Source organism: Eumetopias jubatus, unplaced genomic scaffold (genome assembly GCF_037043125.1).
Source record: "Eumetopias jubatus isolate StellerSeaLion01/CBP00866 unplaced genomic scaffold, mEumJub1_p1.0 scaffold_8, whole genome shotgun sequence".
Lineage (NCBI taxonomy): Eukaryota > Metazoa > Chordata > Mammalia > Carnivora > Otariidae > Eumetopias > Eumetopias jubatus.
Genome location: NW_028274814.1, coordinates 135,155,471 through 135,181,125, shown reverse-complemented (window position 1 = coordinate 135,181,125; position 25,655 = coordinate 135,155,471). Strand labels below are relative to the sequence as shown.

The 25,655-nt window shown below is 58.1% G+C and overlaps 2 protein-coding genes across 5 annotated transcripts; one reads left to right on the top strand and one right to left on the bottom strand.

Moving 5' to 3' along the window:
- The first annotated feature begins 435 nt into the window (after nucleotides 1-435).
- On the top strand, nucleotides 436-9,894 carry PMM1 (phosphomannomutase 1). Of its 3 annotated transcripts, XM_028115392.2 has the most exons (8): nucleotides 436-582; nucleotides 3,127-3,244; nucleotides 4,344-4,420; nucleotides 4,547-4,638; nucleotides 4,881-4,980; nucleotides 8,007-8,082; nucleotides 8,859-8,974; nucleotides 9,349-9,894. In XM_028115392.2, the coding sequence occupies exons 1-8, from the start codon at nucleotides 496-498 to the stop codon at nucleotides 9,469-9,471; spliced, it is 789 nt and encodes a 262-aa protein (XP_027971193.1). In that variant the 5' UTR covers nucleotides 436-495; the 3' UTR covers nucleotides 9,472-9,894. The 3 variants fall into 3 exon arrangements, with proteins under 3 accessions (XP_027971193.1, XP_027971192.1, XP_027971194.1); XM_028115391.2 differs by lacking the exon at nucleotides 9,349-9,894 and having other exon boundaries at nucleotides 8,859-9,199; XM_028115393.2 differs by lacking the exon at nucleotides 9,349-9,894 and having other exon boundaries at nucleotides 8,286-8,945.
- Nucleotides 9,895-10,221: 327 nt separating this feature from the next.
- CSDC2 (cold shock domain containing C2) lies at nucleotides 10,222-22,230 on the bottom strand. Of its 2 annotated transcripts, none has more exons than XM_028115621.2 (4): nucleotides 22,057-22,230; nucleotides 14,045-14,343; nucleotides 12,759-12,881; nucleotides 10,222-12,148 (listed from the first exon to the last, which is right to left on the bottom strand). In XM_028115621.2, the coding sequence occupies exons 2-4, from the start codon at nucleotides 14,218-14,220 to the stop codon at nucleotides 11,986-11,988; spliced, it is 462 nt and encodes a 153-aa protein (XP_027971422.1). In that variant the 5' UTR covers nucleotides 14,221-14,343; nucleotides 22,057-22,230; the 3' UTR covers nucleotides 10,222-11,985. The 2 variants fall into 2 exon arrangements, with proteins under 2 accessions (XP_027971422.1, XP_027971420.1); XM_028115619.2 differs by lacking the exon at nucleotides 22,057-22,230 and adding an exon at nucleotides 21,595-21,738.
- Nucleotides 22,231-25,655: the final 3,425 nt, after the last annotated feature.

Below are 25,655 nucleotides of genomic sequence, written 5' to 3'. Positions count from 1 at the left end.
CCCCGCCCCGCCCCGCCCCGCCCTGCACTGCACGGCACAGCACTGCACTGCGGGGTTTCAGGCTCCGCCCCCGTCCAGCCCCTTCTCGACCAGATGCAATCAGAATCTTTCCGCGGAGGAGCAACTCTGGCCCCGCTCCTCTCTTCCGGGTTCAATCCCTCACATCCCGCCTGGCCCAGGCCCAGGCCCCGCCCGCGTCTGGTTTGGAACAGTCTGACCAATCCGCCGGGCTCTGCTGCGCCCTATGCCACGCCCCCTCCCCTCCTGGTGCAATCAGAATCAGCCTGCCTGAGTCAGCTCAGGCCCCGCCCCCGACCGGTCCAAGCAGTTCCTCTCCCGCCAAGATCACGCCCTGACCACGCCCCTTCTTGGTTTGGCACCCGCCGGCGGGCCTTCTGGCTCCGCCCCTCCCAGGCCCCGCCCGGTCAAGCCTCTTTCCGAAGCGGCTCCGGCGGCCGCATCCCGGGCCTCGGCCGCGAGCGCGGAGCTGCAGGCATGGCGGTCTCCGCTGAGGGCGCCCGCAGGAAGGAGCGCGTTCTCTGCCTGTTTGATGTGGACGGGACCCTCACGCCGGCTCGCCAGGTAAGTCCCCGACGTTCAGCAGCTCCGGTCGGGAGTGTCACGCGGACGCTCAGAGGCCGAAAGTGGTGACCCAGGACCGAGTGTGGGATGCAGCGGTCCCCCACCCAGGGCCGCCCAATGGGAGTGATGCGGCCCCGGTCCCCCGTGTCGCAGCCCCCGAGCGTCTGCGCCCACCTTCTGCCCGGGAGCGTCGGGGCGGGTGGAATTCTGGAGGGAGGAGGCTGCGAGCGGGGACCTAGCTTCCCTACCCCCGCTCAGGCTTCTTCTCGCCGAAGCTTGGTCCCCGGGCGCCCCCGCCTCCCCAGCCCCGGCTCCCGCCCCTAGGACGCACCTGTAGCCTGAAGCTGGCATCTGAGCCCGGGGTTCTAGACAGGGCGCGGCGCGCGCGCTAGCACGAGTCGCCATCTAGTGAGAGTCCGGGAGTCTTGGAGCCATACCCCCCGACCTTTACAGGCCTGGGCCTAGGTCTAATTTCTCAAGCTCCTCAACCACTTTCCTTCCCACCCTCAGTTATGGAGGGAGGGAGGGCTTCTGTACCTTTTTGGATGAGTTTTGGGCCCTGCCCACCTGGAAGTGAGAGTCCCCGGGCCTACCCTGGTCATCGTGAAGGTATTGTGGCCCAGGGAGGGTGGGAGTACAACTCTTCTAAAGACTTGTCACCGTGTTGATCCTCCAAATTCTGCTCCACGCTCAGTTTTTCTAGCTTTGGATCTCACCCTAGATGAGCCCCTAGACCGATCCTCACCAGCTGGGTACATAAAGAAGCAGGCCTCTCTCTTGCCAGCCTTGAGGGTATTCCACCCTCCAGTCGGGCCATAAAGAACACTGGGATCCCCTAGAGCAGGGAGCCATAGGGCAGGGTTGCCGAGCAGAGGCTGATGGGAAGACAGATCTTAGCCTCCCCTCTTAGGTCCTGAATGCACCCCTCCTTCCCTGCCTGAGGGCCCTGGATTAGGTAGGCTCTGGGAGCACAAGGAGGAATCAGGCTGCTCTGCCTCCAGCAGCTCCCAGGGTCCCCAGAGACGGGAGAAAGATACAGTGGAGGGAGGGTGGCAAGGTCTAAGGCCCAGCCCCAACCCCTCCCTCTGACCCTTTGCTCCACTGACCCAACAGCCTGTACAAGTGTTGTCACTGCTGTCCACCAATGTTAGTGCCAAGCCCTATCCTTAGTGCTTTTAAAAAGTTAATTTCGGGGGCCCCTGGCTGCCTCAGTCGGAAGAGCATGTGACTCGATCTGGGGTTCCTAAGTTCTAGCCCCGCGTGGTATAGAGATTACTAAAACAAATAAATAAATAAAAGTTAATTTTTAATTATACACATACTCATGAACACATTCTCTCGTGAAGAATGAAAACAGAGATGCTAAAATGCCTTCTGACTACATCAGGATCCCAGGCCCAACCCCACTTGACAGGTGGTTGCCTGTCATGTGGCTTCCCTCCAGACCTTCATCTAGATCTGTTTGCTCAGAACAAATACTACGCAGTTTTTGTGAGGCTTTTCTTTCTTTTTTTTTTTTTTTAAGGTTTTATTTATTTATTTGAGAGAAAGAGGGAGAAGCAGGCTCCATCCCAGGACCCTGGGATCATGACCTGAGCTGAAGGCAGACGCTTTAACTGACTGAGCCACCCAGGTGCCCCTCTTTTTTTTTTTTTTTTTTAATGAGTAGTATCATACTGTGTGTGCCTTCCTGCAACTTGTCTTTTTTTTAAGATTTATTTGTTTTAGGGGGGTGGGGCAGTGGGAGGGAGAGAGAGTCTCAAGCAGACTCTGTGCTGAGCACCTTCCTTTTGACAGTTAACAGCATGTCTTAGGGGCTCTCCCCTGTTGGAAGCACAGGCCTGCCTTACCCTGGGTGACCACAGTGTAGTATTTCAGAGCACATATTTACCATTCTCCGGGTGACAAGCCTAGGAGTTGTTTGCAGGTGTTCACTATGATAAACCATACCTCAGTGAGCCTCCATATACACCCAGGCAAGAGAAGTGGAAATTCTGGGTTACGGGGTTCATGCATTTTAAGTTTTCTTGCCAAATTACCCTATAAAGTGGCTGCACCAATTTGTACTCTGGCAGAATTTGACATGGTCATTCCCTATAGGAATTGTCAGCTTTAAATAGCTGGAAGCCTGAAAACGTGGAGTGTACCTCATTAGTTTTCATGTCCTTGGGGAATCTTCATGTGATTAGTCACCAGTTAATTGCTTGTTCGTTTCCAAGCACTCTGGGTGCGCTATCTCATTTAATCTTAGCACTGACCACCTCCAGCTGGTTGCTACTATGATCCCCATTTTGTAAATGGGACAATCACTAAGGCAAAGAAAGCAAAGCCAATTGCCCAAGATCAGCCTGCAACTGAGGGACTTGAGCCAGAGTTTGAATCCATTACATCTCATTTTGAGGTCTGGGTTCTAAACCTTGAGCTACCTCAGATTCAGATGGAACATGGCTTCCTGGATTCTGAGCGCTGAGTGTGGATTGAGTGAGGTCCCAGACACGCTGACAGCCAGAAATCTTGTGCTTTCCCCACCCCCACCCCCTGCAGAAAATTGACCCTGAGGTGGCTGCCTTCCTGCAGAAGCTGCGGAGTAGGGTGCAGATCGGTGTGGTCGGCGGCTCCGACTACTCTAAGATTGCTGAGCAGCTGGGAGAGGGGGATGAAGGTAGGAGGAGCACCCAGAGCCAGTTCCACAGTCTGGATGGGGGTGGGGGGAGTTGGGGAGGTCCCTGGACCCATGTGCCTTCAAAGACCCAGCCCTGCATCTGTGGGGCAGAGGAAGCAGAGGGAACAGCCAGATCGCTCCCTCACTGATTCATAGTGAGCGCCGGCCATGTGCCAGGCCCCGTGTCAGCTTTGGAGGAAGGGCAGGAAACAAAGCAGGCAGCATCTTGCTCTGGAGAAGTTGACATTCTCAGCTCTCTCTGCTGAGTCTCAGGTGCCCTCTTTAAAATGTGCGCAGTCAGTAATGGTTACCGTTATTGAAAATGACCATGTGTTGATTTCTTCTCATGCATCCTCACCACCACACTTTAGGGTGGGCACAGTTACCCCATTGAACACAGAAGGATTCTGAAGTCACCTGGGAAGTTGTTTTGGCCCCAGAGCATCTGTTCTCAGCTGAGTGCCCCGTCTCAGCACCATTGAGGCAGATCCCACCAGTTTGCAAACCGGAAACTTTACCTGAATTTTCCCTTTTCCTCACCCCCTTGTGCATTCCATCAACAAGTCTAGAAATATCTCCCTGTGGGTCCACGTCGGCATCTCCACCGCCCTTCCATTGTCCAGGCTCCCTCCTGACTGCGCTCCCTGAGCCTCCTCCTCATGCCCCCTCCAGCCACTTACTGTGGCAGCCAGAGCTGAAAATTCCCCCATGCAGCCATTCTTGAAAAACAGTGACGGATAAAACAAAGCAGAAGCCCCCTGGACCCTGGGGCTGTGGGAGCAAGTGGAAATGGCGCCCCCTGCGGGGGAGTCCTGGGAGGCTTCCAGAGGAGGGAGCTGGATCTTGGAGGGGGGAGGGGCAGGAGGGGAAGGCGGTCCAGGCAGAAGGACCTGTGTAAGCAACGGCCCAGAGGTGTGACTGGCTTGCTGGCTTGTTTGGAAAAAAAGCTGAAGGTGAAGAGCCTAGGAAAGCAGGTTTAGGATGGAACAAGTGGGCTATGAATGCCAAACCCAGGAGTGTGGGCTTTATCCCTCTACTTGGCTCTGGGTGCTTGGTCTCACACGCTTTCTTTTTTCCTGGCTTCTATGGGCCCCTGAAGTCATCGAGAAGTTTGATTATGTGTTTGCCGAGAATGGGACCGTGCAATATAAGCACGGACGACTGCTCTCCAAGCAGGTCAGTGCCCCCCAGGGCCTCAGCCTACAACACTTTTCCACAGTGGCACAGCCTGTGGTCCCTCTGCCCTGGGCTGGGGGAGCGCCCTGTGCCCGCCACCCTCAGAGCCCCGTGTTCCTTGCCCAGACCATCCAGAACCACCTGGGGGAGGAGCTACTGCAGGACTTGATCAACTTCTGCCTCCGCTACATGGCCCTGCTCAGACTGCCCAAGAAGCGGTGAGACCCCTCCCAGCCTTGCATCCAGCCTCCCTCCCCCCAACCATCCCAAGCCTGAGGGAGGACAGGGGCAGGTCTCTTGGACGCAACCGGCAGGTGCTGGGGCCCCAACTTCTCGGTGTATGGATTCTTGTCCCGTGTGAAGTCCAGGGAGGCGGTGGTCCCAGACGGGGCTGGATTTGAATTCAGGGCCCTTCTTCTCCCTGGCTCCCTGCCCTCTCTCCTACCCCCGTTACCACCAGCGGAACCTTCATTGAATTCCGGAATGGCATGCTGAACATCTCGCCCATCGGCCGAAGCTGTACCCTGGAGGAACGAATCGAGTTCTCCGAACTGGACAAGGTGCCACCAGCTGTGCAACCTTAGGCTCTAGGACCTTGGTCACTCAGCCTCTCTGGGCCTTTGCTTTCTCATCAGCGAGATGGATGATGAGGCGGGGGTGGGGGGGGGGAATGGTTCTGATTCAACTAATACCCACTGGGTCACCCACCATGTGCCATGGTCTAGGCACTCCCCTATCTTTCCTACATGGCTGGTTTCCTTCCCTTGGTGACCAGCATCAGCAGCTACCACTTACCTACCAAGGGCATCATTTCTACCTTCCTGCCCATGTGGGGTCCAGCAGTAATTCCTCTTGATTCAGCCTCCAGAGTGGCCTCAAATCTGTTCACCTGTGTGCTCTCCCCCCAAAACCCCTGCCAGTCTGTTCTCCAGCAGGGCCACTGAGAACCTTTTCAAGCATGTCGGCCCCCTCCACTCCCTGCTTACAGTCCTTCCATCGCTCCCCTTGCCAGCTTTGCAATGCCCCAGCCCCTCCGCTGCTGCCCTGAGCCCTGAGGGGTCTGCCCAGCTCGGACCCACCCCTTCAGCCTTCTCTCTGTGCGTCTGTTCTTAGAACATACCAGCATTTCTCTTGCCTTTGGGTATGCTGCCCCTGCTGAACCTTGACTTGCATTTTGCTTGTCATCCCTACCGCCCACCCCGCTTTTTCAGGGATGGAGTAAGTCCATCCATTCAAGCCTCTTGCCACCGGCCCATCTCTGGCCTTCTCTCCCCTTGCTGTCTCTGCTCCAGCCACATCCTCCTTGCTGATTCTAGAGATAGCAGATAGAGACAGAGCAAGCTTCAGGGCTATGCCTTCCACCCGGAACACACTTCCCTCAGACTCCACTCGCCCTCTCCCCATTCCCCTCCAGTTCTGCTCAGGTGTCACTTTCTCATTCCATTGAACATGGCACCCCTGCCCCTCCTGCTCCTCGCCTATCCAGTTACTCCCCAGGCAGCCATCACCACCCTCTAATACACTCTCGTCACCTACTTTTCAAATCTTGGTTACTGTCTGTCTCCCACACTGAAGCTGTAAGCTCCTTAAGGGCCAGGATTTCTGTGGCTGTTCACTGCTGGATCCCCTGTGCCTGGCACGTGCCCAACACACAGCAAGTGCTCGAGAAATACTTTCTGAATGAATGAAATAGGTGGTGTCGTCCGCATTTTATGAATGAGGAAACTGAGGCTCAGAGAGGGGAAATGACTTGCCAAGGTCACATAGGGAATTGGTGATGCTTCCCTGAGGGTGGGTGGGACTCTCAGGGATGCTCACCAACCCCCACCCCCATTCCCACTCCATGTCCCAAGGCTTAGGGTAGGCACTGCCCACGGGCACGGAGGTTTTTCTTTTTGGGGTGGTGAAGACTGACCATTGGCAGAGAACCCCTCCCACACACATACTGAGAGGTGGCCCCTACTTAGGCCACCCGGTTTCCAATCCCAGCTCCACCTCCTGCTTGCCGAGCAGCCTGGAAAAGTGGCTTTACTATCGTGTGCCTCCGTTTGTGCGTCTGTAAAGTGGGGGTGAGCATAGTTCCCATCTCGTGGGCTGTAATGACTGGGATGGAAGTCTGGCACACGCTGACCCTTCCCGCAGCTCCCAGGGTCTTCTCTTGTCTTTCTGGCTCTTGTTCGCCCCCTTCTGGTATGAGGGGAGGGCACAAGCTTCCTGATCTGTGTGACCTACACCAGCCAGGATCCCATATAAATGTTTTATTCATCCTTAGTCCTTCAGATCCCAAGGGCAGTAGCAGTCCTCTTCCTTAGAAGAGGACATTGAGGCCATAGGCTGACTAGCTCCAGGTCACAGCGCTGGTCCTTGCTAAGGCTGAACTTGACACATGGGGCTGTCCAGTCGTCAGCCTGGTTCTCCAGAGACAGGAGGTACAGCCATCCTGGGCCGTGTGGGAACATTTATTCTGAGCCTGGGGTACCCTTAACTCTAACCCTGGGCCCACAAAGTAGCCTCTGATGGGGACTCTGGCCTTCCTGGGGGCCCACCTCCCACCTCTCTGCTTTTCTAGGAGAGAATTTCCTTTCGCCCAGGAAATAGGCTCAGAGAAGTCAGGTGACTCACCCATGGTCACACAGCCAGGCCTGGAACCCAGGAGGCCTGCCTTTATCTCTCAGATTGGGTCATATCTGGCCTGATAGCTCATGTCCTCCCTGGCCCACTTCAGGCCCCAAACCATCGGCCACTGCCTGCCTCTCTCCGTTCCAGTCCTACCCGACGTGGACCCACAGTCCTAGGCACTCTACTCCTATGCTTCAAAATCCTCAGTGGCTCTTGGTCCCCTAGGATGTGTCCAAGCTCCTTTCCAGACCGTCTGTGAGCTGATTGTCCCACCAGGCTCTCACTGCTGCTTCGGGCATAGCGAGCCTGCACTGCGCAAACCTTCCCTCCCTGTGGTGCTGGCCCTCGGCACAGGAGCCAAGATGCTGCCCCTCTAGGCCCTGCATGGCTGTTCCGCCTGTGGCCCCAGCAGGGCCAGGCTGGGGGTCCTCAGCCAAATAAGTGAATGTCTCCTTAGTCCGAGTCTCTAGATATGCTGCAGACTTACAAGATCCTGCCCGAGGGCTGGGGTGCAGCAGGGGATTCCTGGCACTGCTGAGGCCCCCAGCCCCCTGCACCATGTGGTTGGTGCTGTGGCTGTGCCCGGCATCCTGCTGACCTCTCTCGGAGCACGCATTGCCACGTAGTAACAGGTCTCCACGTGCTCTTGCTCCTCGTGCTCATTTCTGGTGTCTGGTTTGCTTTGTTGAGCTGGGGAAAGCCCATCCCCTCAACTTCTCCTCATGCCTCCACTCCAAGGCCTCCTTTAGATACCCCGCCCACACCCCCATTGGCAGGATCCTGCCACTGAGGCTGGATGACCTTGAACAGGACACAGCCATTCCCTGAGCCTCGGTTTCCTCATCTGTAAAATGGGGGTCACGATCTCCACCTGGAAGACTCTGAGCTCCCACCAGCTGTGTGCCCGGCACAGGGCCTGGCACAGGGCAGCCCTCTGAGCCTCAGTCTGCTCCCTCCCCTCCTGCAGAAGGAGAAGATCCGGGAGAAGTTTGTGGAAGCCCTGAAAACAGAGTTTGCCGGCAAAGGGCTGAGGTTCTCTCGAGGTACGTGCATCCACTCATCCCGCGGAGGGTCCGAGAGCCTGGCCCAGCCCCGGGCCTCACTCCCCAGGCTGCGCGGCACTCCCCAGCGCCTTTAGAAAGCCTTCCTGCCCGGTGGTGCTCCCCACCCAAACCCAGTCCATGCCCTGCCGCCCACCCAGTAGTTCAGGCCTCCCTCAATGTTTCTCCCGCACCCCCTTCCCAAGGGCAGTCTCCTAGCAAGCCGGCCCCAGGGCCCTGCATCCAGAATCCTGGAATCCGACCACGGCTCACACCTCTGCCACCAGCAGCCTCTTTTCAGGCTCTGGCTGACTCCAGCGCAGCTGTCCTCCCACCGCCTAGTGTCTAGAGGGATGCTCCCCGAAAAGCAGACCCTGCTGGACCCCAGGGCCTGCATGGCCTCACCTCTGCCCTGCCTTCTCTGGTGCTGGGACACTCCGTGTCCTTCTCCGCCTCGGGGACCATGGTTGCTTCCCCGCAGTGGCTGCTCTGGCTCAGGCCTTAGCTCGGTGGCCCCTCCCAGAGAGGTCTCCCCGGTGGTGCTGGCTGGGGCAGCTTCCCTCCCTCCGCCCCACGGCTCTGAGGTGGCCTGGCTTGCCCACTGCCTGTTCGGCCCCCCTGGGACCACAGCTCTCAGTGAGGAGCCTGAGGCTCCCATGCCCTGTGCCTGGCTCTGCGTAGGCACTCCAGGTTGTTGAATGAATGAATAAATGCAGGATCTTGCCCCAGTTCATCCCATGGGCCACCCCTGTGCTCGCCTTGTCTGCCACCCCCTGCAGGCGGCATGATCAGCTTTGACGTCTTCCCCGAGGGCTGGGACAAGCGCTACTGCCTGGACAGCCTCGGCCAGGACAGCTTCGACACCATTCACTTCTTTGGGAACGAGACCAGCCCCGTGAGTGTGGCTCAGCCCAGATGTTTTCCACCCCAATTCACCCCCAGGTCAAGGCCAGGACACAGGGCGACAGAACTGTCCCTGGGGAGACTCCCGGAGACCAGCCAGTGTTCCTCAGCCCCATTACACAGATTGGAAGGCTGGGGCTGAGAGCTGGCTGGCCGCTTGTCCCATGTCACAGAGCAAGTCAGGGCAGATCTGGTGAAGGCTGAGAAGGTGGGGGTCCGGGTGGTTCTGAGGGGGCAGGAGGAGAGGCAGCTCTGCAGGGGCCAGTGTGGGGAGGGGACCCCATGGCAGGGCACGTGCTGGGCCTTAGCCCAGGGAACCTCCTCCAGGCACCACGTGTATGTGCATCTTCCTGCCCTTGTGTGCAGGGTGGGAATGACTTCGAGATCTACGCTGACCCTCGGACCGTCGGCCACAGTGTGGTCTCTCCGCAGGATACAGTACAGCGATGCCGTGAGATTTTTTTCCCAGAGACAGCCCATGAGGCATGACCAGGGCCCAGGCCCGCTCCTAGGGACTTCTAGAGAGCTCCACCCAGGCCTAAAGAGAGCCCCTGGCCCTGGTGTTGGGTGGGGTGCCAGGGCCCCTCCTCCTCCGGCTCAGGATGCCTACCTCCTATTACCTGCTGCAAGGCCCACCTTGATGGGGCCAGGGTCCGCGTGGACAACCGTCCCCAGCCGGTCAGCTCCTAGGGGGGCCGGCTCCGTCCTCCACCCCGACAGCCCTGGCTACAGCTGCTGCTTGTACTTGTAAAGAGAACAGATTTCTGTCTACGCCGGGAGGAGACCTGCACTAGTGTTGGTACGAGATAGAGCCCGCTCTGCTTGCCTGTCCCAGGCAGGGCGCAGAGCACCAGGGAAGGTGCGTATTTGCCAGAACTTTCTCTCACAAACATTAAAATTCCTGGAACAAGGTATGGTGTCAGCTCTGTCTGAATGGATAATTGGCCCCAATCACAGATGACATTACGTGAGGGAGCCGAGGCAGAGTGGGCAGGGACTCCCCTCACCCCCTGCCTGGTCACACGGGAAGTCTTTGATCCACTTGAGGAGAGTGGGCCATTGAAGCCCTAAACAAGGGTTAAGTTGGGGGTACCCTCCCCAAGCGCCTCCCCCGGGACCCAGACAGACAGAGGCAGCTCTGGGCCAGGCTGAGTCACAGTTGAGGGTTTATTGCCAGTGTTAGGAAGGATGGGAGGTTGGTGGGCCGGGGGGGGGGGGGGGGGGGGCGGAGTCCAGGCGGCTGGGGGTCTTGGGAGGATTTCTGACTCCACACTGCAGGGCTATGGGTTTGGAGGGGTACTGCCGCCCCTCTGCCTCCCAGACAGCCCTGGGGCTGATGTTGCCACATCCTGTCTACTGGCTAGTGCCTAAAAACGGAGGGGGGGGGGTCTGCTCACAGGAGGGAGTCTTGGGGGGGGAGCTTCCAGGAGTTCACCTGCACCAATAAACCTTCCACCCAGGAAGCCAGGGAGTCCTTATTCCTCTGGGACAAGTCCTCAGGCCTTGTCAGGCCAGCTCCAGCTCAGACTGGGGTGTCAGGCTGGGCCATTCTGTTTCTCAGCAGCTCTGACCCCCCACCCAGCCTGGTAGAGCCTGGGGGCTGGGGTGCACGTACCCCAGCTGATCTCTACCCCGAGGCCCAAGGGGTACCTGCAGTACTGGGGATCCTTCTAAACAGATAACCCTCATCCTGGGCATTTGAGCCCCTGTTTTACTCACAGACCCTGTCTCAAGGCTTACTGTCCCTGGCAGGCTTTCCCTCGACCCCCATTTCTTGTTGCATCAAATGTGTTTTCTAGGAAGGGGTATGGTGGTGATGGGGGGAATTGAGGCGAAGCCTCTCCTTTCTGGCCTCCCAGGCCAGACCAACCCCCCACCCGAGAGTGAATGCACACACACACACACACACACACACACACACACCCTTTAAGGGACTCAACGCATGAGATTGGGACCACACACCTCAGCCACTGGCCTAGTGGGGGCCAGCAGTAGTGCTTCGGGGAGAGGGTCCAGCGAGGGGCTACAGGGCTAGTGGTCTCGGGCTGAGGGCCATCCTGTGGGTGCCCAGGCCTGGCGCTGCCTGAGGGGACGTGCGTCTGCCTCGCCAGGTCCTCGGCAGCCTTATCTGGGCATGGGCAGAGCATCAGCGGAGTTTGTGGGTCAGGGCGAAGGGGCTGGCTCCATCCAAGCAGGGGGAGATGTGCCCCCACCCCTCCACAGATCTGCGTCTCGGAGAGTGGTGGCAGCGTGGCTCAGCGCGGCCCAGGGGAGAGGATGCAGCCTTGGAGCTCACAGAGCCATTGCCAAGCCGAGGAGGAGGAGGAGGAGGGACCGAGACCCCAAAACCACCTCTGCCCTCGGCTCCTTGCCTGCCTCTCGGGGATGCTGAGAGGAGAGAGCAGATGGAGGGAAGGGAAGCTGGGCCCGTGGCAGTGAGGAGGGGTCTGCTACTCCAGGGGTTGCCCTCTTCCCCTGCCAGAGGCTGGGAGGCTCCCCCAGAGCTCTCGCTGGCCTGGCTTCTGTGGCAAGGGGTCCAGGCCACCGCGGGAGACCCAAGCCCAGGGTGGGAGGTGTTAAGTAGCACAAGCAGAATCTGGCCCTGGGCTGGGCCTGGGGCAGAGGCAAGGGGAACCCGCTTGCACGGGGAGGGGCCCACTGGCGCCCCCTGCCTCCCAGGCCCAGGCCCGACGCAGGCCCCAGGGGCTCGGGGGACAGAAGGGCGAGAGGGTCCTGTGCGGATGTGGCAGGGAGGGGCAGGAGAGAGCCGACAACAAGAAGGCAGGCCCCGGGGGCCTCACCTTTGGTCCAGCTCACACAACAGTCGTGGGTCACGGGGGGGTGGATGGAGGCACGTGCTCGCGGTCACAAGCACAGACAGACACGTGTACGCCGAGGCCGCCCGGGGGACCCGGCAGGTGCAGGGGCCTGGAGCCCGCGGCGGCCTGCCTACCCTGTGTGGCTCCCCACCTGCCCGGCAGCTGACACGTGAGCCCCCCCGGCCTAGGAGCCCACGACCTGGCCGGACCACGTCTCGTGGGGAGTATGTGGGGCCAACTGGGTGAGCACCACCTCCACAGCCTGGAACTTCTGGTTCTTGGGCGGGATGGGGCACATCTTGTACGTCACCTCGTCGCCTTCCACGGGCACGTACTCCCCCTCGATGCTGGTGGGCGGGAGAGGGGCGTCAGCCCAGCAGCAGGCCCCGCTCCCAGACACCCACTGTGGGCTGGCCTGAGGGCTGCCTCCCCTCCCTTCTCAGAGCTTCAGCTCGAATCTGTAAAATGGGAACCCGAAAAGGTCCCTCCCTGTCTGTGCTGTTTGGGGATTGAGCCGTGAAAGGCAAGGGAGGTCCGGAGGCCTGGAGAAGCTCAGTGCCCCCGCCCCCACCAGGTCTTGCCTGGCATCAGGGCTGGGGGCCAGGCCTAGATCATCTCTCCCATGTCCGTCTACCCTCCAGGCCAGAAGACCCAGGGGCTGGCCCAGTCCTCAGTTCCCGTGATGCAGGATCCCAGGGCTCAGCCAGCGGTTCCCGGGACTTCTGCGGCCTGGGTGTCCCCTCCCCACATGGCTCCGGCCCTCCTCCTCCTCGTGCCACCGCCCCCCCCCCCCACCCCGCACACACGCACCCGCAGCCCCTGCGACAGGAGGAGAAAGATGCCAGGGACACAGACTTCAGCCAGCCAGGGGAGAGGCTTGGAGAGGCATTTCTTGAGGCCCTGCCGGGACCCTGCAGCAGGGGCCCAGCCAGGAATAGGGAGGCGGGAGGGACTCACTCAGACACATGCACAAAGATGTCCTCGGATCCATTCTCAGGGGTGATGAAGCCATGGCCCTGTGAGCGTGAGAACTGCTTACAGACGCCCTTGAACACGGGGCCAGCCGAGGCACGGGCTGTCCTGAGGTTAGAGTAGGGGGATAAGAGCTGTGGCCTGGGGCCTCCCCTCCCTGGACTCCCACAGCCCCCCTGGGCCCTGCCTGCCTGCAGAGCCTGTCCCAGGGCTGTGGAAAACCCTCCCCAGGCCAGAAACTGCACACAGTAATGCTCTCTTATGGTCCCATTGGACAACAAGGAGACTGAGACCCAGAGAGGGGAGCTGGCCCTTCGAGGGTGCACAGCAAGTGGGCCTCCTAACTCCCAGCCAGTGCCCCTCTCTGTGCACAGGACCCTTTCCTCCTGAGACGATTCAGGTTTACATGGGCTCCTGTTGTAAGATTTCTGAGGGAAGAATGCTCAGCCTAAACTCGAATTTCTCTCAAAATGGGGAGCTCACTACCTCTTGAGGTCGCAGTATCCTATTGACTTATTTGTCTCGTATCTACTCATTCATCATTTATTAAGCATCTGCTCTGTGCCTGGCCTTGGGTTGGACACAGGGGACAATTAGTGCTTGCCATCCAAAACCTCTCCTTTCGGGACCCTGGGCTGGCTCAGTCGGCGGAGTGTGCGACTCTTGATCTTGGGGTTGTGAGTTCAAGCCCCATGTTGGGCGTAGGGCTTACTTAAAACAAAACCAAAAATCTCTCCTTTGGCCAAGGCAAGTCAGTCTCCCTTGTGATTTCTCCAAATCGCCTCCCCCATGTGACCCCAGCCAGTGACCTGTGCCAGAGGCCCAAGCCTGGTCTCCGTCTCGCCTGCCCACCCCTCACCAGAGGTCAGTCCCTTGCTTCCGTTTTGGTCCAGGCTGACCCACGGACCTGGAACACCCAACTTCCTTCTTCACCTGACACAGTTTCCAAACCCACTAGGACCTCATCCTCCCCTCCCTGACGCCTGATGATGTGCCTTCTCCCCCAACCCTGGGTGGAGGTGAATGCTGGACAAATTCCTCCTGGATTGTAGGCAGTTTATGGGTGGAGACTGTCTTATTCATCCCTGGGTCCCCTGGTCAGGTGCTCAATAAATCTTAGTGGAGTGAAGAATGAATGAACGAACACAGAAGTTACTGGAAGGTCCATACACAGCTCCTCTGTCCTTGAGTGAGGACAACAGGGGTTGGACAGGGCTGGAGCCCTGTCCTGGGGAAAATCACTGGAGCCTGGGCGAGGGGCGGGTACTCACGCTGAATACGTCCTGGTCCGTTTGGTGGGCAGAGGACTGGGCAGGTCCCGGGACGAGACGCCGCCCCGCTCCCAGACCCTGCTGCCCTCCCGGTGGAAGGGGAAGGTGGGCCAGACAGGAGACTTGGGGGAGTGGAGAGGGGGCACTACTGGGGGTGACGTGGGCTCTGAAGTCATGGTGGGTCCAGCAAGAGAGCCTGGTGGGCTCTCGGGCACAGGGGCCGGCGAAGGGCTTGGGCGTCCTTGCGGGCAGGGCCCGGCCTGGCCCTGCTCGGCAGCCGCACCAGCCGCAGGCTCCGTCTGGAATGGGAAGAAAGAGGTACAGGTGAGTGTGGGCCAGGTTGAGCGGCTTCTGGACACCCGGCCCAAGTCTGGAGGGCTGGGCCTGCTCGCCAATCCTCACAGAGTGACTTCAGGCCGCTCACGGCCCCCCCCACCCTGACTCGGGGTCCTCCCCAGAAAGACAAAACAGTCCTATATCCTTGCTCTGGACTGAACTGTTCCCCCCAAAATTCATATCTGGAAGTCTTAACCGCCCACGGTGGTGGTATTTGGAGATGGGGCCTCTGGGAAGTCATTAGGTGTAGGTGAGGTCAGGAGCGGGGTGCCCCATGATGGGATTAGTGCCCTTGGAAGAAGAGACCCAGAGAGCTTGCTTCCTCTCTGCCATCTGGGGACACAGCGAAATGGGAGCTGTCTACAAAACAGGAAGAGGGCTCTCACTAGAACAGACCAAGCTAAAACTAATCTCAAAGTCCTTCCAGCTTGAAGCTCAATTCTCTAACTCCAGGGGCCTGGGAGGTGGGATGGGGAAAGTGGCCAGTGACAGTCTGGAACACAGTTTGGCACAAGTGTGAGCAGCTTCACAACCACACAGCTGGGTTTGAATCTCAGCTTTGTCGCTGTACCTTGGGGACTTCGACAGTTCCACCATGGCGGGTGGGAGTGCAGCCTCTGGACCCAGGTGACCTGGGTTTCAATCCTGCCTCCTGCACCTAACTGGCTGTGCAGCCTTGGTCCATGCTCTTAACCTTTGACTCAAGTTCCTGCTCTGTAAAATGGGGATTAGTGCTGGTTCTCACTTCACAGAGAGGTTGCTGTCAATGACCCTCTCCGTGCCCGGGCGTGGTAAGCCCTTGGGAACGTTGGTGAGTTTGCCTTAGCCCTATTTTCCTCTGCTCTGAAATGGGGTTGGGGATACTTACCATGCCAGGCTGCTGAGGAGTCCCTGATAGAGTGTGTGACAGCTCCCGGCATCTCAGAGATACCCACTGAATTGCTATCATCAATGCTCATGGATAGAAATACCCTCGTCACCTGCTCAGTGCCTGGATGACCTTGAAAAACTTCATCCTGTATTTCCCTCTACTAAGGAAGAGAACATAGTCCTCTCCCCACAAGGGTTGGGAAGCCTCGGGCCCTAAGAGACCCTGCCGTGGAACCCTACGGAGGGCAGCTCAGAGTACTGAGCCAGGCTGTGGACAGAGCCTGGGGCCACAGCGGGACCAGGCAGGACACCTGGACCAGGAGCACTGCAGCTCTGCCGTGTACCAGCTGCCGACCTTGGGGAGTAGTTCCACGGGCCTCAGTCTCCTCATCTGTATAACGGAGCAGATAGACCCTGCCTCGATCCCTCGCAGGCTGTGGTGAGGCTTGGCTAAGCCTGGGGAGATAAAGAAGCTCTCATAATCCACAGTCACGTAGCAGTGAGGATGACAGGGTCCTCCACTTCCTCACCCCCGTGCTTCACCACCTCACCCCCTCATTCAAAGACCCTAGTGCCAGAGGTAAATCCCTGAGCCTCAGCCCTATTTCTGGCCTCCATCTTGCGCCCCACTCCCAGCCTAGAATTTCCAGGGCTGACTTGCACCGAAACACAGTGTGGCAAGGGCTGGGAGAGCCTTGGAGTCACACCATCCAACAGTGGGGCAGGTCTCCTGCCCGCCGTTCAAGGTCACACAGCAAGTGGGCTTTTTCTGGGTCAGGCTGATAAGCCGGCTCTGCCATCCCCGGGGCTGGAGATGCAGCCTTTCTCCCCCCCAGCCCCCGTGCCCCAACATCGCTCTCCATCCAGGAGAGCTGCCGGGGACTGAGAATGGCCTGTCACGGCCCTTCACAGCTCCTCACAGCGCCCCCAAGCTGATGTGAGGTTTTTCTTTCTGAGCCTGCTCCAGGAGTCAAGGCCGGGTTTGGCCTTTTTATTCCCATTTTTAGAGAGAAGAAAACGCAATCACACAAGAACTTGGACTTGAACGTTCACAGCAGCGTAATTCACAATAGGCCCAAAGTGGAAACAACCCCACGTCCATCAACAGAGGAGTGGATAAACAAACCGTGGTCTAGCCACAGAGTGGAATATGACTCAGCCATAAAGAGGAATGGAGTCCGGAGCCCTGACACCTGCTACAGCACAGACGAGCCTGGAGACCATTACGCCGAGTGGAAGAAGCCAGCTGGTCACAAAAGAGCACATTGCGTGATGTTATTTACGTGAAATGTCCGGAATGGACAAGTCCACAGAGACGAAAAGGACATCCATGGTTGCCAGGAGTTGGTGGGGAAGGGATGATGGGGAGTAAATTCTAATGGGTGCAGAGTTTCTTTCCGGGGTGATGAGAAGCTCCTGAAGTTGACTGTGGCCTTGTCGCACAATTCTGTGAGTATTCTGAAAACCCTAACTCGTCCACCTTAAACAGTTGTAACATATGGTATGTGAGTTATATCGCCATAAAGCTGTTATCAAAAAAGGAAAACAGGCAGCAAAGCTACCCAAGATGTCAGGGCCAGGAAAGCAAGAGACGTCGGGCCCCTTGGCGCACGTCCGGGCGCCCCCACCCCACCTGAGCAGGGGTGGCAGGTGGACAGAGGCTCTGCTTCCTTTGGTCCCGGCCTGCCCACTGCACAGTTTTCCCAGAGCTGGTATTGTGCTTGGCGGTGACAGCCGGTGCTGGGAGGTCGTGGGGAGGAGGGGCAGAGACAGCCCAGAGCCGTTACCAGGGAGACGCAGCTGAGCCGGGCCCTGCTCTGGCCTCCCAGCCTCCCGGCCTCCCGGCCTCCTGACCCAAGGCCTCTTGCGGGGAAGGGGGACAGATGCATTGATCGATCACCCAGGGTTAGAGTTGAGGGCAGCAGCCCCCTTCCTTCCCCTCCCCAAAATAAGTTCCCCATAGCAGACCAGGCAGCAGAAGGGAGGAGAATGGAATCAGGGCAGTGATAGGCCTTCGTGCCCTCCAGCCCCACAGGACTGGCTGCTCTGGGCTCTTTCACCCCCACTCGCCCTGCCAGCTTCGTTTGAGAAGCCCACAGTTAGCCTTAGAGCAGGAGTTAGGGCTGGGGGCGCAGACAAGGCAGCCTCCGCGGGGCAGAGAGCTCTGCTGTGGGATCTCCCCCACCTCCCTCCTCTTCTGGAAAATGGGGAGTGCAAGAGCCTGTCCTCCAGAGCTCCTGGGAGGATGAGATGGGACGGAATGCTGGAAGAACAGCAGGTGCTGGGTGAGAGAGGTCCGCCCTCCCAGACCGGGCTGCTAAACTGGGCTGAGGGGGAAGAAGGAGTGGGCGGAAGGAGAGCCCCAGCCGGCCTGAGGCAAGCCCACCCGCACTCTCCTCTTTCCTCTTTCCCCAAGGACTTGCCCACCCACTAGGTCCCTGCCCAGCCCCCTCCCTTTTTAATTCCTGCAGCCACCCCTTCAGCAGCTGCTATTATGCCTACATTTTGCAGATGAGGACACTGAGGCTCAGAGAGACTAAGTCATTCACTCAAGGCCACACAGCAATTAATGTCTGCGCCAGGACTCAAGAACCAAGGTAATCTGGCTCTGGAGCCCTGGGTTCAGGCCCTGCATTGCCACTGACTTGCTGTGCGACCTTGGACGATCTTCCCCTCTCTGGGCCCTGCCAGAACCCTGGGAGAAGAGAACAAGGGGATGCAGGGCAAGCCTCTGGTTCAGGCCCTCTCCCCAGAGTGTGGCTGCAGAAAGGGACAAGGAAAGATGGGCTTTTGTTGTCTGAATGCGGTACCCGGCGCAAAAGTCTTTACAGAGGCTACTCTCCATTTTGAAATCTCCCAGTTGCCCTGAGAGTTTGGAATTCCCATTGTTTCTATTTTACAGATAAGGAAGCTGAGGCTCGGGGAGGTGAAGTGACTCACCCAAGGTCACACAGCACGTGAATGACAAGAGCTCAGATCCATCTGAAAGCAAACGGTGGGTGCTCTTCTCGTGAGGATAAATTCTGCTCCTGGTTCAGCCAAAACACGGCTGGAGTTTTTACCAAAAGAACTTTCCCTGAGAAACTAAAGGGGAAAATAAACTCCTCCAAAAGCAGAGAAACAGATGAGTGTGTAGGACGTTTGTTTCGATTCAGAGTAAAGCCCAGCCCCCAAGGGACTCGGTCCGACTGTCTGGGAGCACCTTTTGCCCAGAACGATGCCCTTCAGAACTGGCCCCCGGGGGTTCGAAGACAGGCCGGGACCATTTCTGGCTTGGGCCGGAACCCTGACTCGGCAGTGACCCTCCCTTTCTGAGCCTTAGTTTCCTTATGTGTCAGATAGGGCTAATAGTTAGCACCTGTCCCGCGTGTGGGAGGGGCTGAGGAGCCGCTGTGTGGATGGTCCACCTGTGAGGGTGCATCTCCCTGCCCACGCGGTCTGGCCCTGACCCTCCCGGCCGAGCTTGTCTTCATTTCCCTGCGTGGGGGCCAAACCCTGGCAATTCTGCAGACGGAAGGACCAGGGGAGGTAAAACCAGAACATCAGGACTGTTCAGAGGTAACCTGAGGCGAGGCTGTGATACAGTGTGACTCAGCCCCATCAGCAGGTGACCATCATCCTGGTGCTGGGCCTCCTCCAATTCTCAGGTACCCCAAAAAGAATGGGGCAGGAAATGGCTGTCACAGTCCTCTCTTGACCATGCGAAATCTGTCTTGTTCGGGGCAGAGTAGGGAGAGCAAGCTGGCTCCACCCCCCCCCCCAGTGCTGTGTGATCTGGGGCAAGCCCTCAACCCTCTCTGGGCCTCACTACTCGAAACATCACTGGACCAGACGCCTACTGAAGGTCAGTCCGACTGTCCTCTGAGGTTGTCAAAAGCACACACGTAACTGGAAGGAAGCTGAATGCCAGGCGTTGGGACAACAGGCCGGAGAGGAGACAGCCGCACCCTCCAGGGGGAGGACCAGACTGACCAGAGCACAACATAGCATAACATGACGAGAGACAGCTATCGTGTATTGATCGTTAGCCACGTGCCAGTGTTCTGCCAAGTCCCTGGCCCCATTTCCTCAGGCAGTCCCCACAACACCCCTACATGACAATGACCATTATTATCCCCATTCTTCAGAAGAGTAAACTAAGGCCCAGGGAGCGAAAGAGGCTTCCTGGGTTCCCACAGCTGGTCAGGAGTGGTGCTTTCTGCACCTGAGATGTTGGGGGGCGGGTGGGTTACAGAAAGGCCTCTGGGAGGCGGGAGGAAAGCTCTCTGACATCTCCTGCCCTCCCCTGGAGAAGGAAGAACAGGGGCGTGGAAGAACTGGGGAGTCAGGGCTTGGGGTTCTATTTCTGGCTTTGTGCTGACTCAGACTATGACCTTGGGTGAATCACTTGCCAACTCTGGCAAGCCTAAAAACAACTCCCCCAATAAAAATGTCCCAGCCCCGAGCCCCCAGTGTGGAGGAACAGCCGGGGGAGGAGAGGATATGATGACTTAAAAAGGGGAAGGCCATGGAGCACAGGATGGTGCTGGGAGGGCTTTCTGAACATTGGGGTCTTATCTACGGTGGGTGGCCCTGGGAGCCTGAGGAAACAGCCTCAGGACCACCAGCCAGAAGCTGGCACTTCCCCAGTCCCTCCCCTCCCCCAGCCACCCAGACAGTCCTTAAAATACATCAGTGCCAGAGCTGCTCCGGCAGCTGGAGGTGACCTAATTAAACCTGGTTCTTCCCCCTCCGGCAGCATGTGCGTGTGTGTGCATGTGTGTATGGGGGTGAGGGACTGCCCCAGCGAATACTTGAGCTTCATGGAGACCTTTTCACTCTCCTTGTCACAGGCCCCTACTGCCCTGGGGTATGTGACAAGGGCTTTGGGCTTCCTTAGCATCAGTGAGGGTGAAGATGCCAGGATGGGCACCTCAAGAGCCATGCTCACATCCCATCTCTGCCAGGCTGTGTGACCCTGAGCAAGTCACTTTCCCACTCTGAGTCCCCCCAGAGAAAGGAAAGGTTTGTCAAAGTCACACTTAGGGTAGCTGAACTCAAATCAGTGTGACCCCAAAGCCCAGAGCTTTCCAGCGTGCCAGCCGCCACCCCGGTGACCATCATTCCATCAGCTTTGGAGCAGGGGAGAAGACCCCCCACTACCTTCTGCTCCTACCTTGCTGCTCTGCGTGGACACGGGTCCCAACTGTCCCAAGCCCCCGGACTTGGCTGTGCTGGTTGTGACCAGTAGATGTGAGCAGCTCAGGCAAGCCCGGAGCGCCCTCTGCTGGTGCCGATCTGGGGGACCTGCCTCCAGAACAACCAGCCCGTGGGTGTCCCCTCCCCACAGGCTAGCTGTGTAGGACCCCCTATTCCTCCCTCCAGAGCCCCTCCGTGGCCGGTGGGCATCCGTGAACATTGCCAGGCCTGAGAGGGGACTCTGTGGCCCATACTGTCCCTTGGCCTTTCCCAGGCCCCTGTGCGGCCAGTTCCTGCTTAGACCTTTTTCTTGGAGTGGAGGGCAGACAGACCCAGCGGGGTGGGACAGATATGGGAAATAGATGTTGGAAAGGACTTCAAGGAAATGGTGAGGGTAGGCGGAGGGAGTCTGGGTGAAGGAAACATCCAGAATTTGGAGGGCCCAGAGGCCTCTGGAATGGAGTCAGTTTGGGGGACAAAAACTGGCTCCCCATCCTCCAAGGGGCCGGAGACTGCCCCTCCCCATCAAGAGGCCCCTTCTGGAGCACATCCAGGGGGGCACGGTGCCAGGCCCTCAGAGAGGTTGCCCACCCTCCACCCAGGCGCACTTCCTCCTCCCCTCCCCCAGCCCCAGCGGATGCAGCAGTTCACACTCTGTATTTATTATTGTTCTCGCTCAGCGTCCCTCCCCTCTCCCTGGGAAGAGGCTGCAGGCTGGCAGCTTTGCAGGAACCTGCTGTCTCCCTTTCGGGGGCCAGCATCACCCCTTATCTCTGCCTGGACTCCTTGTGCCCGGGGAAGGCCCCTCAAGGACTTGGGGCTAGCCCAGGCTGCCCCGAGTCCCTGCATCCCGCAGCTGGCGGCCAGCAGCCTAGCCCGCCCCCTGCCCCCGGGGCTACACCCTGGCAAGGGGGGAGGTCAGAGCAAGACCAGCAAGCAGGGGAGAGGAGTGGCCTCAGGAGAGGCGAGAGCTCTGGGTAGGGGTGGCTCTGAGGCGAAGATAATTACATGGAGCCACATCTCCAAGCCAATTAAAACAATTATCCCCATCGCGTTTGGGGATGAAATAGAGTCAGGACTAGACAGCTGTTCCAGGTCCAACTATCTGCCTGCCCTAGATGGTCCCTCCCCGGCCCCAGCCCCAAATTCCAGGGGGACAGACCCACATGCTCCCTGCTGCATTCTCCTTTTGGCATCTGGTAGGAGCACGATTATTCATTCCCCAGTCATTTCTCTTCCCCTGGTTCCCAGACAGGAGGCTGGGGCTTGGCAGGTGTCTGCTATTCTCTGCCTCTTGAGCCAGACACAAGTCCCAGACACACACACACACACACACACACACACACACACACACTCTCTCTCTCTCTCTCTCTCTCTCTCTCTCTCTCACAGGGAGCCACAGGGCCTCAGCTTCCCTTGGGGGCCAGGAGGAGGGACGGAGGGCGGGCGGGGAGGAGGGAGGACAGGGTGGGCTCATCCACATCCGCTCCTACACCCCCCTCTGTAAACTGAACGGGGCTGGGCCAGCCCCAGGGGAGGGACCCACCTTCCCAGCCCCGCGGCGTCCTTCCTCCCTGCTTTGCCCCTGCCAAGCTGCCGTGCCCTCGCCGCCCAGGCCTGACCCTTACCTCTCCCTGGCTGCCGAGGTCCAGGCACTGGCTCCTGCAGCCGCCTTCAGCACTCCGCCTCTCTCTGGGCTCGGAGCTGGCCAGCAGGGGATGGTCTGAAGGATGTGTTGTGGGTACGACTCGTGTGTGTGTGTGTGTGTGTGTGTGTGTGTGTGTGTGTGTGTGTGTGTGAGCATGCAGCACCTCGAGCCCCTCACTCACTCACTCACACACGCCCTCCTCCTGACGTCAGGAAGAGCAGGAGGGAGGGACTGCGATGAGAATTTGTACTCCCTGCTTAAAGGGACACGGGGCCCCGTTGCCTCTGGGCCAGACACCGCCTCCGGAGTCAGGCACAGGCTGGGTGAGAGAGAGAGCTGCATCTCTCGGGGCCTAAAGCTTCTTTTTTTGGAAAGTGGCTTTTATTGCCAGGCCAGGGTATAATTTGCCCTGCCAGGTGGGAGTAGCCGCTGAGGAATGCAGGGAGAGAGAAGCTGGGACGGCCTGCATTCCTGGCAGTTAGAGAGCTAGAGAGTGGGAGTGCGTGCGTGCGTGCGTGTGTGTATGTGTGTGTGTACATGCGCGTGTACTGGGGGCCGCGGGGTGGAGAGGGGTAAGTCTGGGAGAACAGAGGTCTCAGCAGAGAGGAGCCCTCTCTGAGGGGAGAGGGCGGGGAGAGCCCAGTTTCGAGGGACTCTCAGACCTTCCTCTACCTTCTGATTCTCAGAGGGTCCCCCGGCCTCCATTAGCACAACCCTGGGCTCAGGTCTATCCCTTGCTCAGTGGAGATCCTTGTGAGTACGTGAACGTGGGCAATCACAGGCGCTCATCTTCTCTGGCCCACAGGAGAAGATATTTCTATTGAATTGAATTGAATTGAATTGAATTGAATTGAATTGAATTCAGAAGCCCCATAGGGAGTGATAAGCTTGCTACACACTCACACCACACACACCACACACAACACACACGTGTACACACACCACACACACACACACACACACACACACACACACACACACACTCCAGGCCAGACAGCCCCTGCCCCCTTCCCAGTGCCCTGGTTTCCACATCAGAGAGGCCCTGGGTGTGAATCTCCGCTCCAGCACTCCCAGGCTGTGCGCACTTGGGAAAATCTTTTACTGACTCTGATCCTCACAGCCTCTCTGTAAAGGAGGCAAGAAGGCCCTTTCTGAGCCACTGTCGGTGTTTCCAGAACAGTCCGTAGCTAAGCCTCAGGCCCGGCTACAGAGGCTGCCACAAAGGGGCTTCTCTTCCTCCCCCTCCTTTCTCCTCAGCCTCAGCTTGGAAAGAAGGAAGGCTTTCCCGCCTGTGATCCTTAGCACTCTTGACGCAGGCTGGCATTTTCAACAGAAGTCTTACTGAAATTAAAAGGAGGAGGGAGTCAAAGGGAAATGATCAAGAAATATGCAAATAATAACAACAGCCGGTCAGATACCCCAGGACTCCCCAGCTGTGGGGCAGCAGGCTTTGCCACCATTCAAGGCCCACAACGATCCAGCAATTTATTATCACCACCCCTATTTTGCTGGCGAGGACGTAAGGCTCAGGTAGGAGGAGGGAATTGCCCGCGTTCATTGTCTGGTTAGAAGGATATTTGCACCCGGGGCCCTCCAATGCCACCACGTATCCCTGCCCTTCCAGAACCTCCCAGAACAATCAGGCTCAGACAGCCTAGGTTTCTGATCCTACACAAGAGATGGGGAACCTTGCTGCCCATTGTCACCTGAAGCCTGGAGTTCGGATTCTAGTCCACCCGCTAGACTGAGGACCCCACCCAGAGGAACCTCAACCTGCTTAAACCCTTCTCTTCTTGTTTTCCTCTCTTCCAAAGATAATCATAGTTTTCAAAGTGCCTGCACGGGCATCAGCTCACCTGCTGCTTATAACAACTCTGTGAGGTTTACCTGGATGAGGAAATGGGCTGGGAGAGATGGGGGACCTCACAGAGTCATCCAGCTTGGAAGTGACAGAGTGACGGAACAGGGGCCTAGACCCATGGTTCACACGCTCCAGGAGCAGGGCTGGGGCTGGGGCTGGGGTGGATGGCTGCCATCTCCCCTGCCCACCACCCACTGTCCCTTCCGCCGGGAAACGGCCCCCATGCTTTCATCCGGGGAATGCCCTCTCCTCTCCCCTGAGCCACCGGACCCCTGGTGGCCCATCAGAACCAGAGTCAGGAGTTGGGTTGGAACGTCGATGCCAAGGCCGGCTCTTCTCCCCATGGGTCCTGAGTTGGCAGAGCTTTGGCCGTGGGCTGTTGGTGGCAAGCTATGGACTACAAGCCAATGGGCCACCAGCGGGGAGTAGCCAGGGAGGACTTTTCTGAGGTGATGATGTTTGAGCTGAGCCCCAAGTGACAAGAAGGAGCCAGACTTGCCAGAATCCAGAGAGAAGACACTGTGGGAAGAGGGAATGGTCGGTCGGAAGGTCCCCGGATGGGTGAGAGCTTCGGAGTGCCTGAGGAATAGGAAGGAGGCTGGTGTGGCCGGACGGGGGTGAGGGAATGGAGGGGGAAGATATCCAGGCTACGTGTGAGAGGCCAAGGCCTGGTCTGCCACGGACAAGGCCAAGGCAAGGGCCACGGGCCTGACCCTCACTTCGTGTCCGGCCTTTCTTGGAGGCCCCACCTGCCGGCTGGTGGACATGTGTGGCGGCTGCCAGGCAGCCGGAGAGCTGTGAATGAAGGAGGCTGGGCCAAGGTTTGAAGTAGTGTTATGATTATTCTCTACAACGAGGAGAGGGCACAGCTGTTCATTCAGGAAATGAGCAGCCCGTGGCACCACCCACCCACCCACCAGCAGCTGAGTAACAAAGAAATTGTCTGCTTGAAACCAGGGGTTCTGCCGCCGAGGCTATTTTTGTGAAAAGCTGAGAATTCAAAAAGCTCATCTCCTCGAAAGCCTTCCTCACCTCAGAGAATCTGAAGAGGTGGGTAAGAGGAGAGTAGCCCCTAGGCCCTACGGCTTCCATCTGAGTCCTCATTCACACCCTGTTGCCTACTGCCCCCCCACCCCTGGGGGCCAGACCTGGGCCTACCTGGCCCTGAAACCATGTAATGCTTTAAGATACATAACATCCTTAAGATGTCAGTGCCATCCGTTGGACAGATGTGGAAACTCGGGCACAGAGAGGTTAAGAAACTTGCCCGACATCACACAACTGGTGAGAACTCAGGAGTTCTGGCTTCATTACCCTCTTATTCTTTCTGCCACACCACACTGCCTTTGAAATGTCTTTTCGGTTCCCTGCATGCCCGTCTCCTGGGCCGTGGGAAGATCCTCTTCTGCAGCTTTGACCACGTCATTCGTTCATTCAGTCAAACCTTCGACAAATAGTTATTGACTCCTCAGATGGTCTAGGCCGGAACCCAGCAGTGAACCAGACAGATACACACATTGAGTTTACAAAGCTCATGTCCTAACTAGGAAGAGACATGGTACCAAGTATGCAAACGAATAAATGTTTGAATGCGATTTATGAAGGCAGCACACAAGCGGGGTGGGCAGATGGAGATGGGCAGGGCTGAGTCCACCTGCTGAGGGCTGAGAGAGGCCACTTTGAGAAAGGGCCCTTGTAAGCTGATCCCCAAGGGTGAG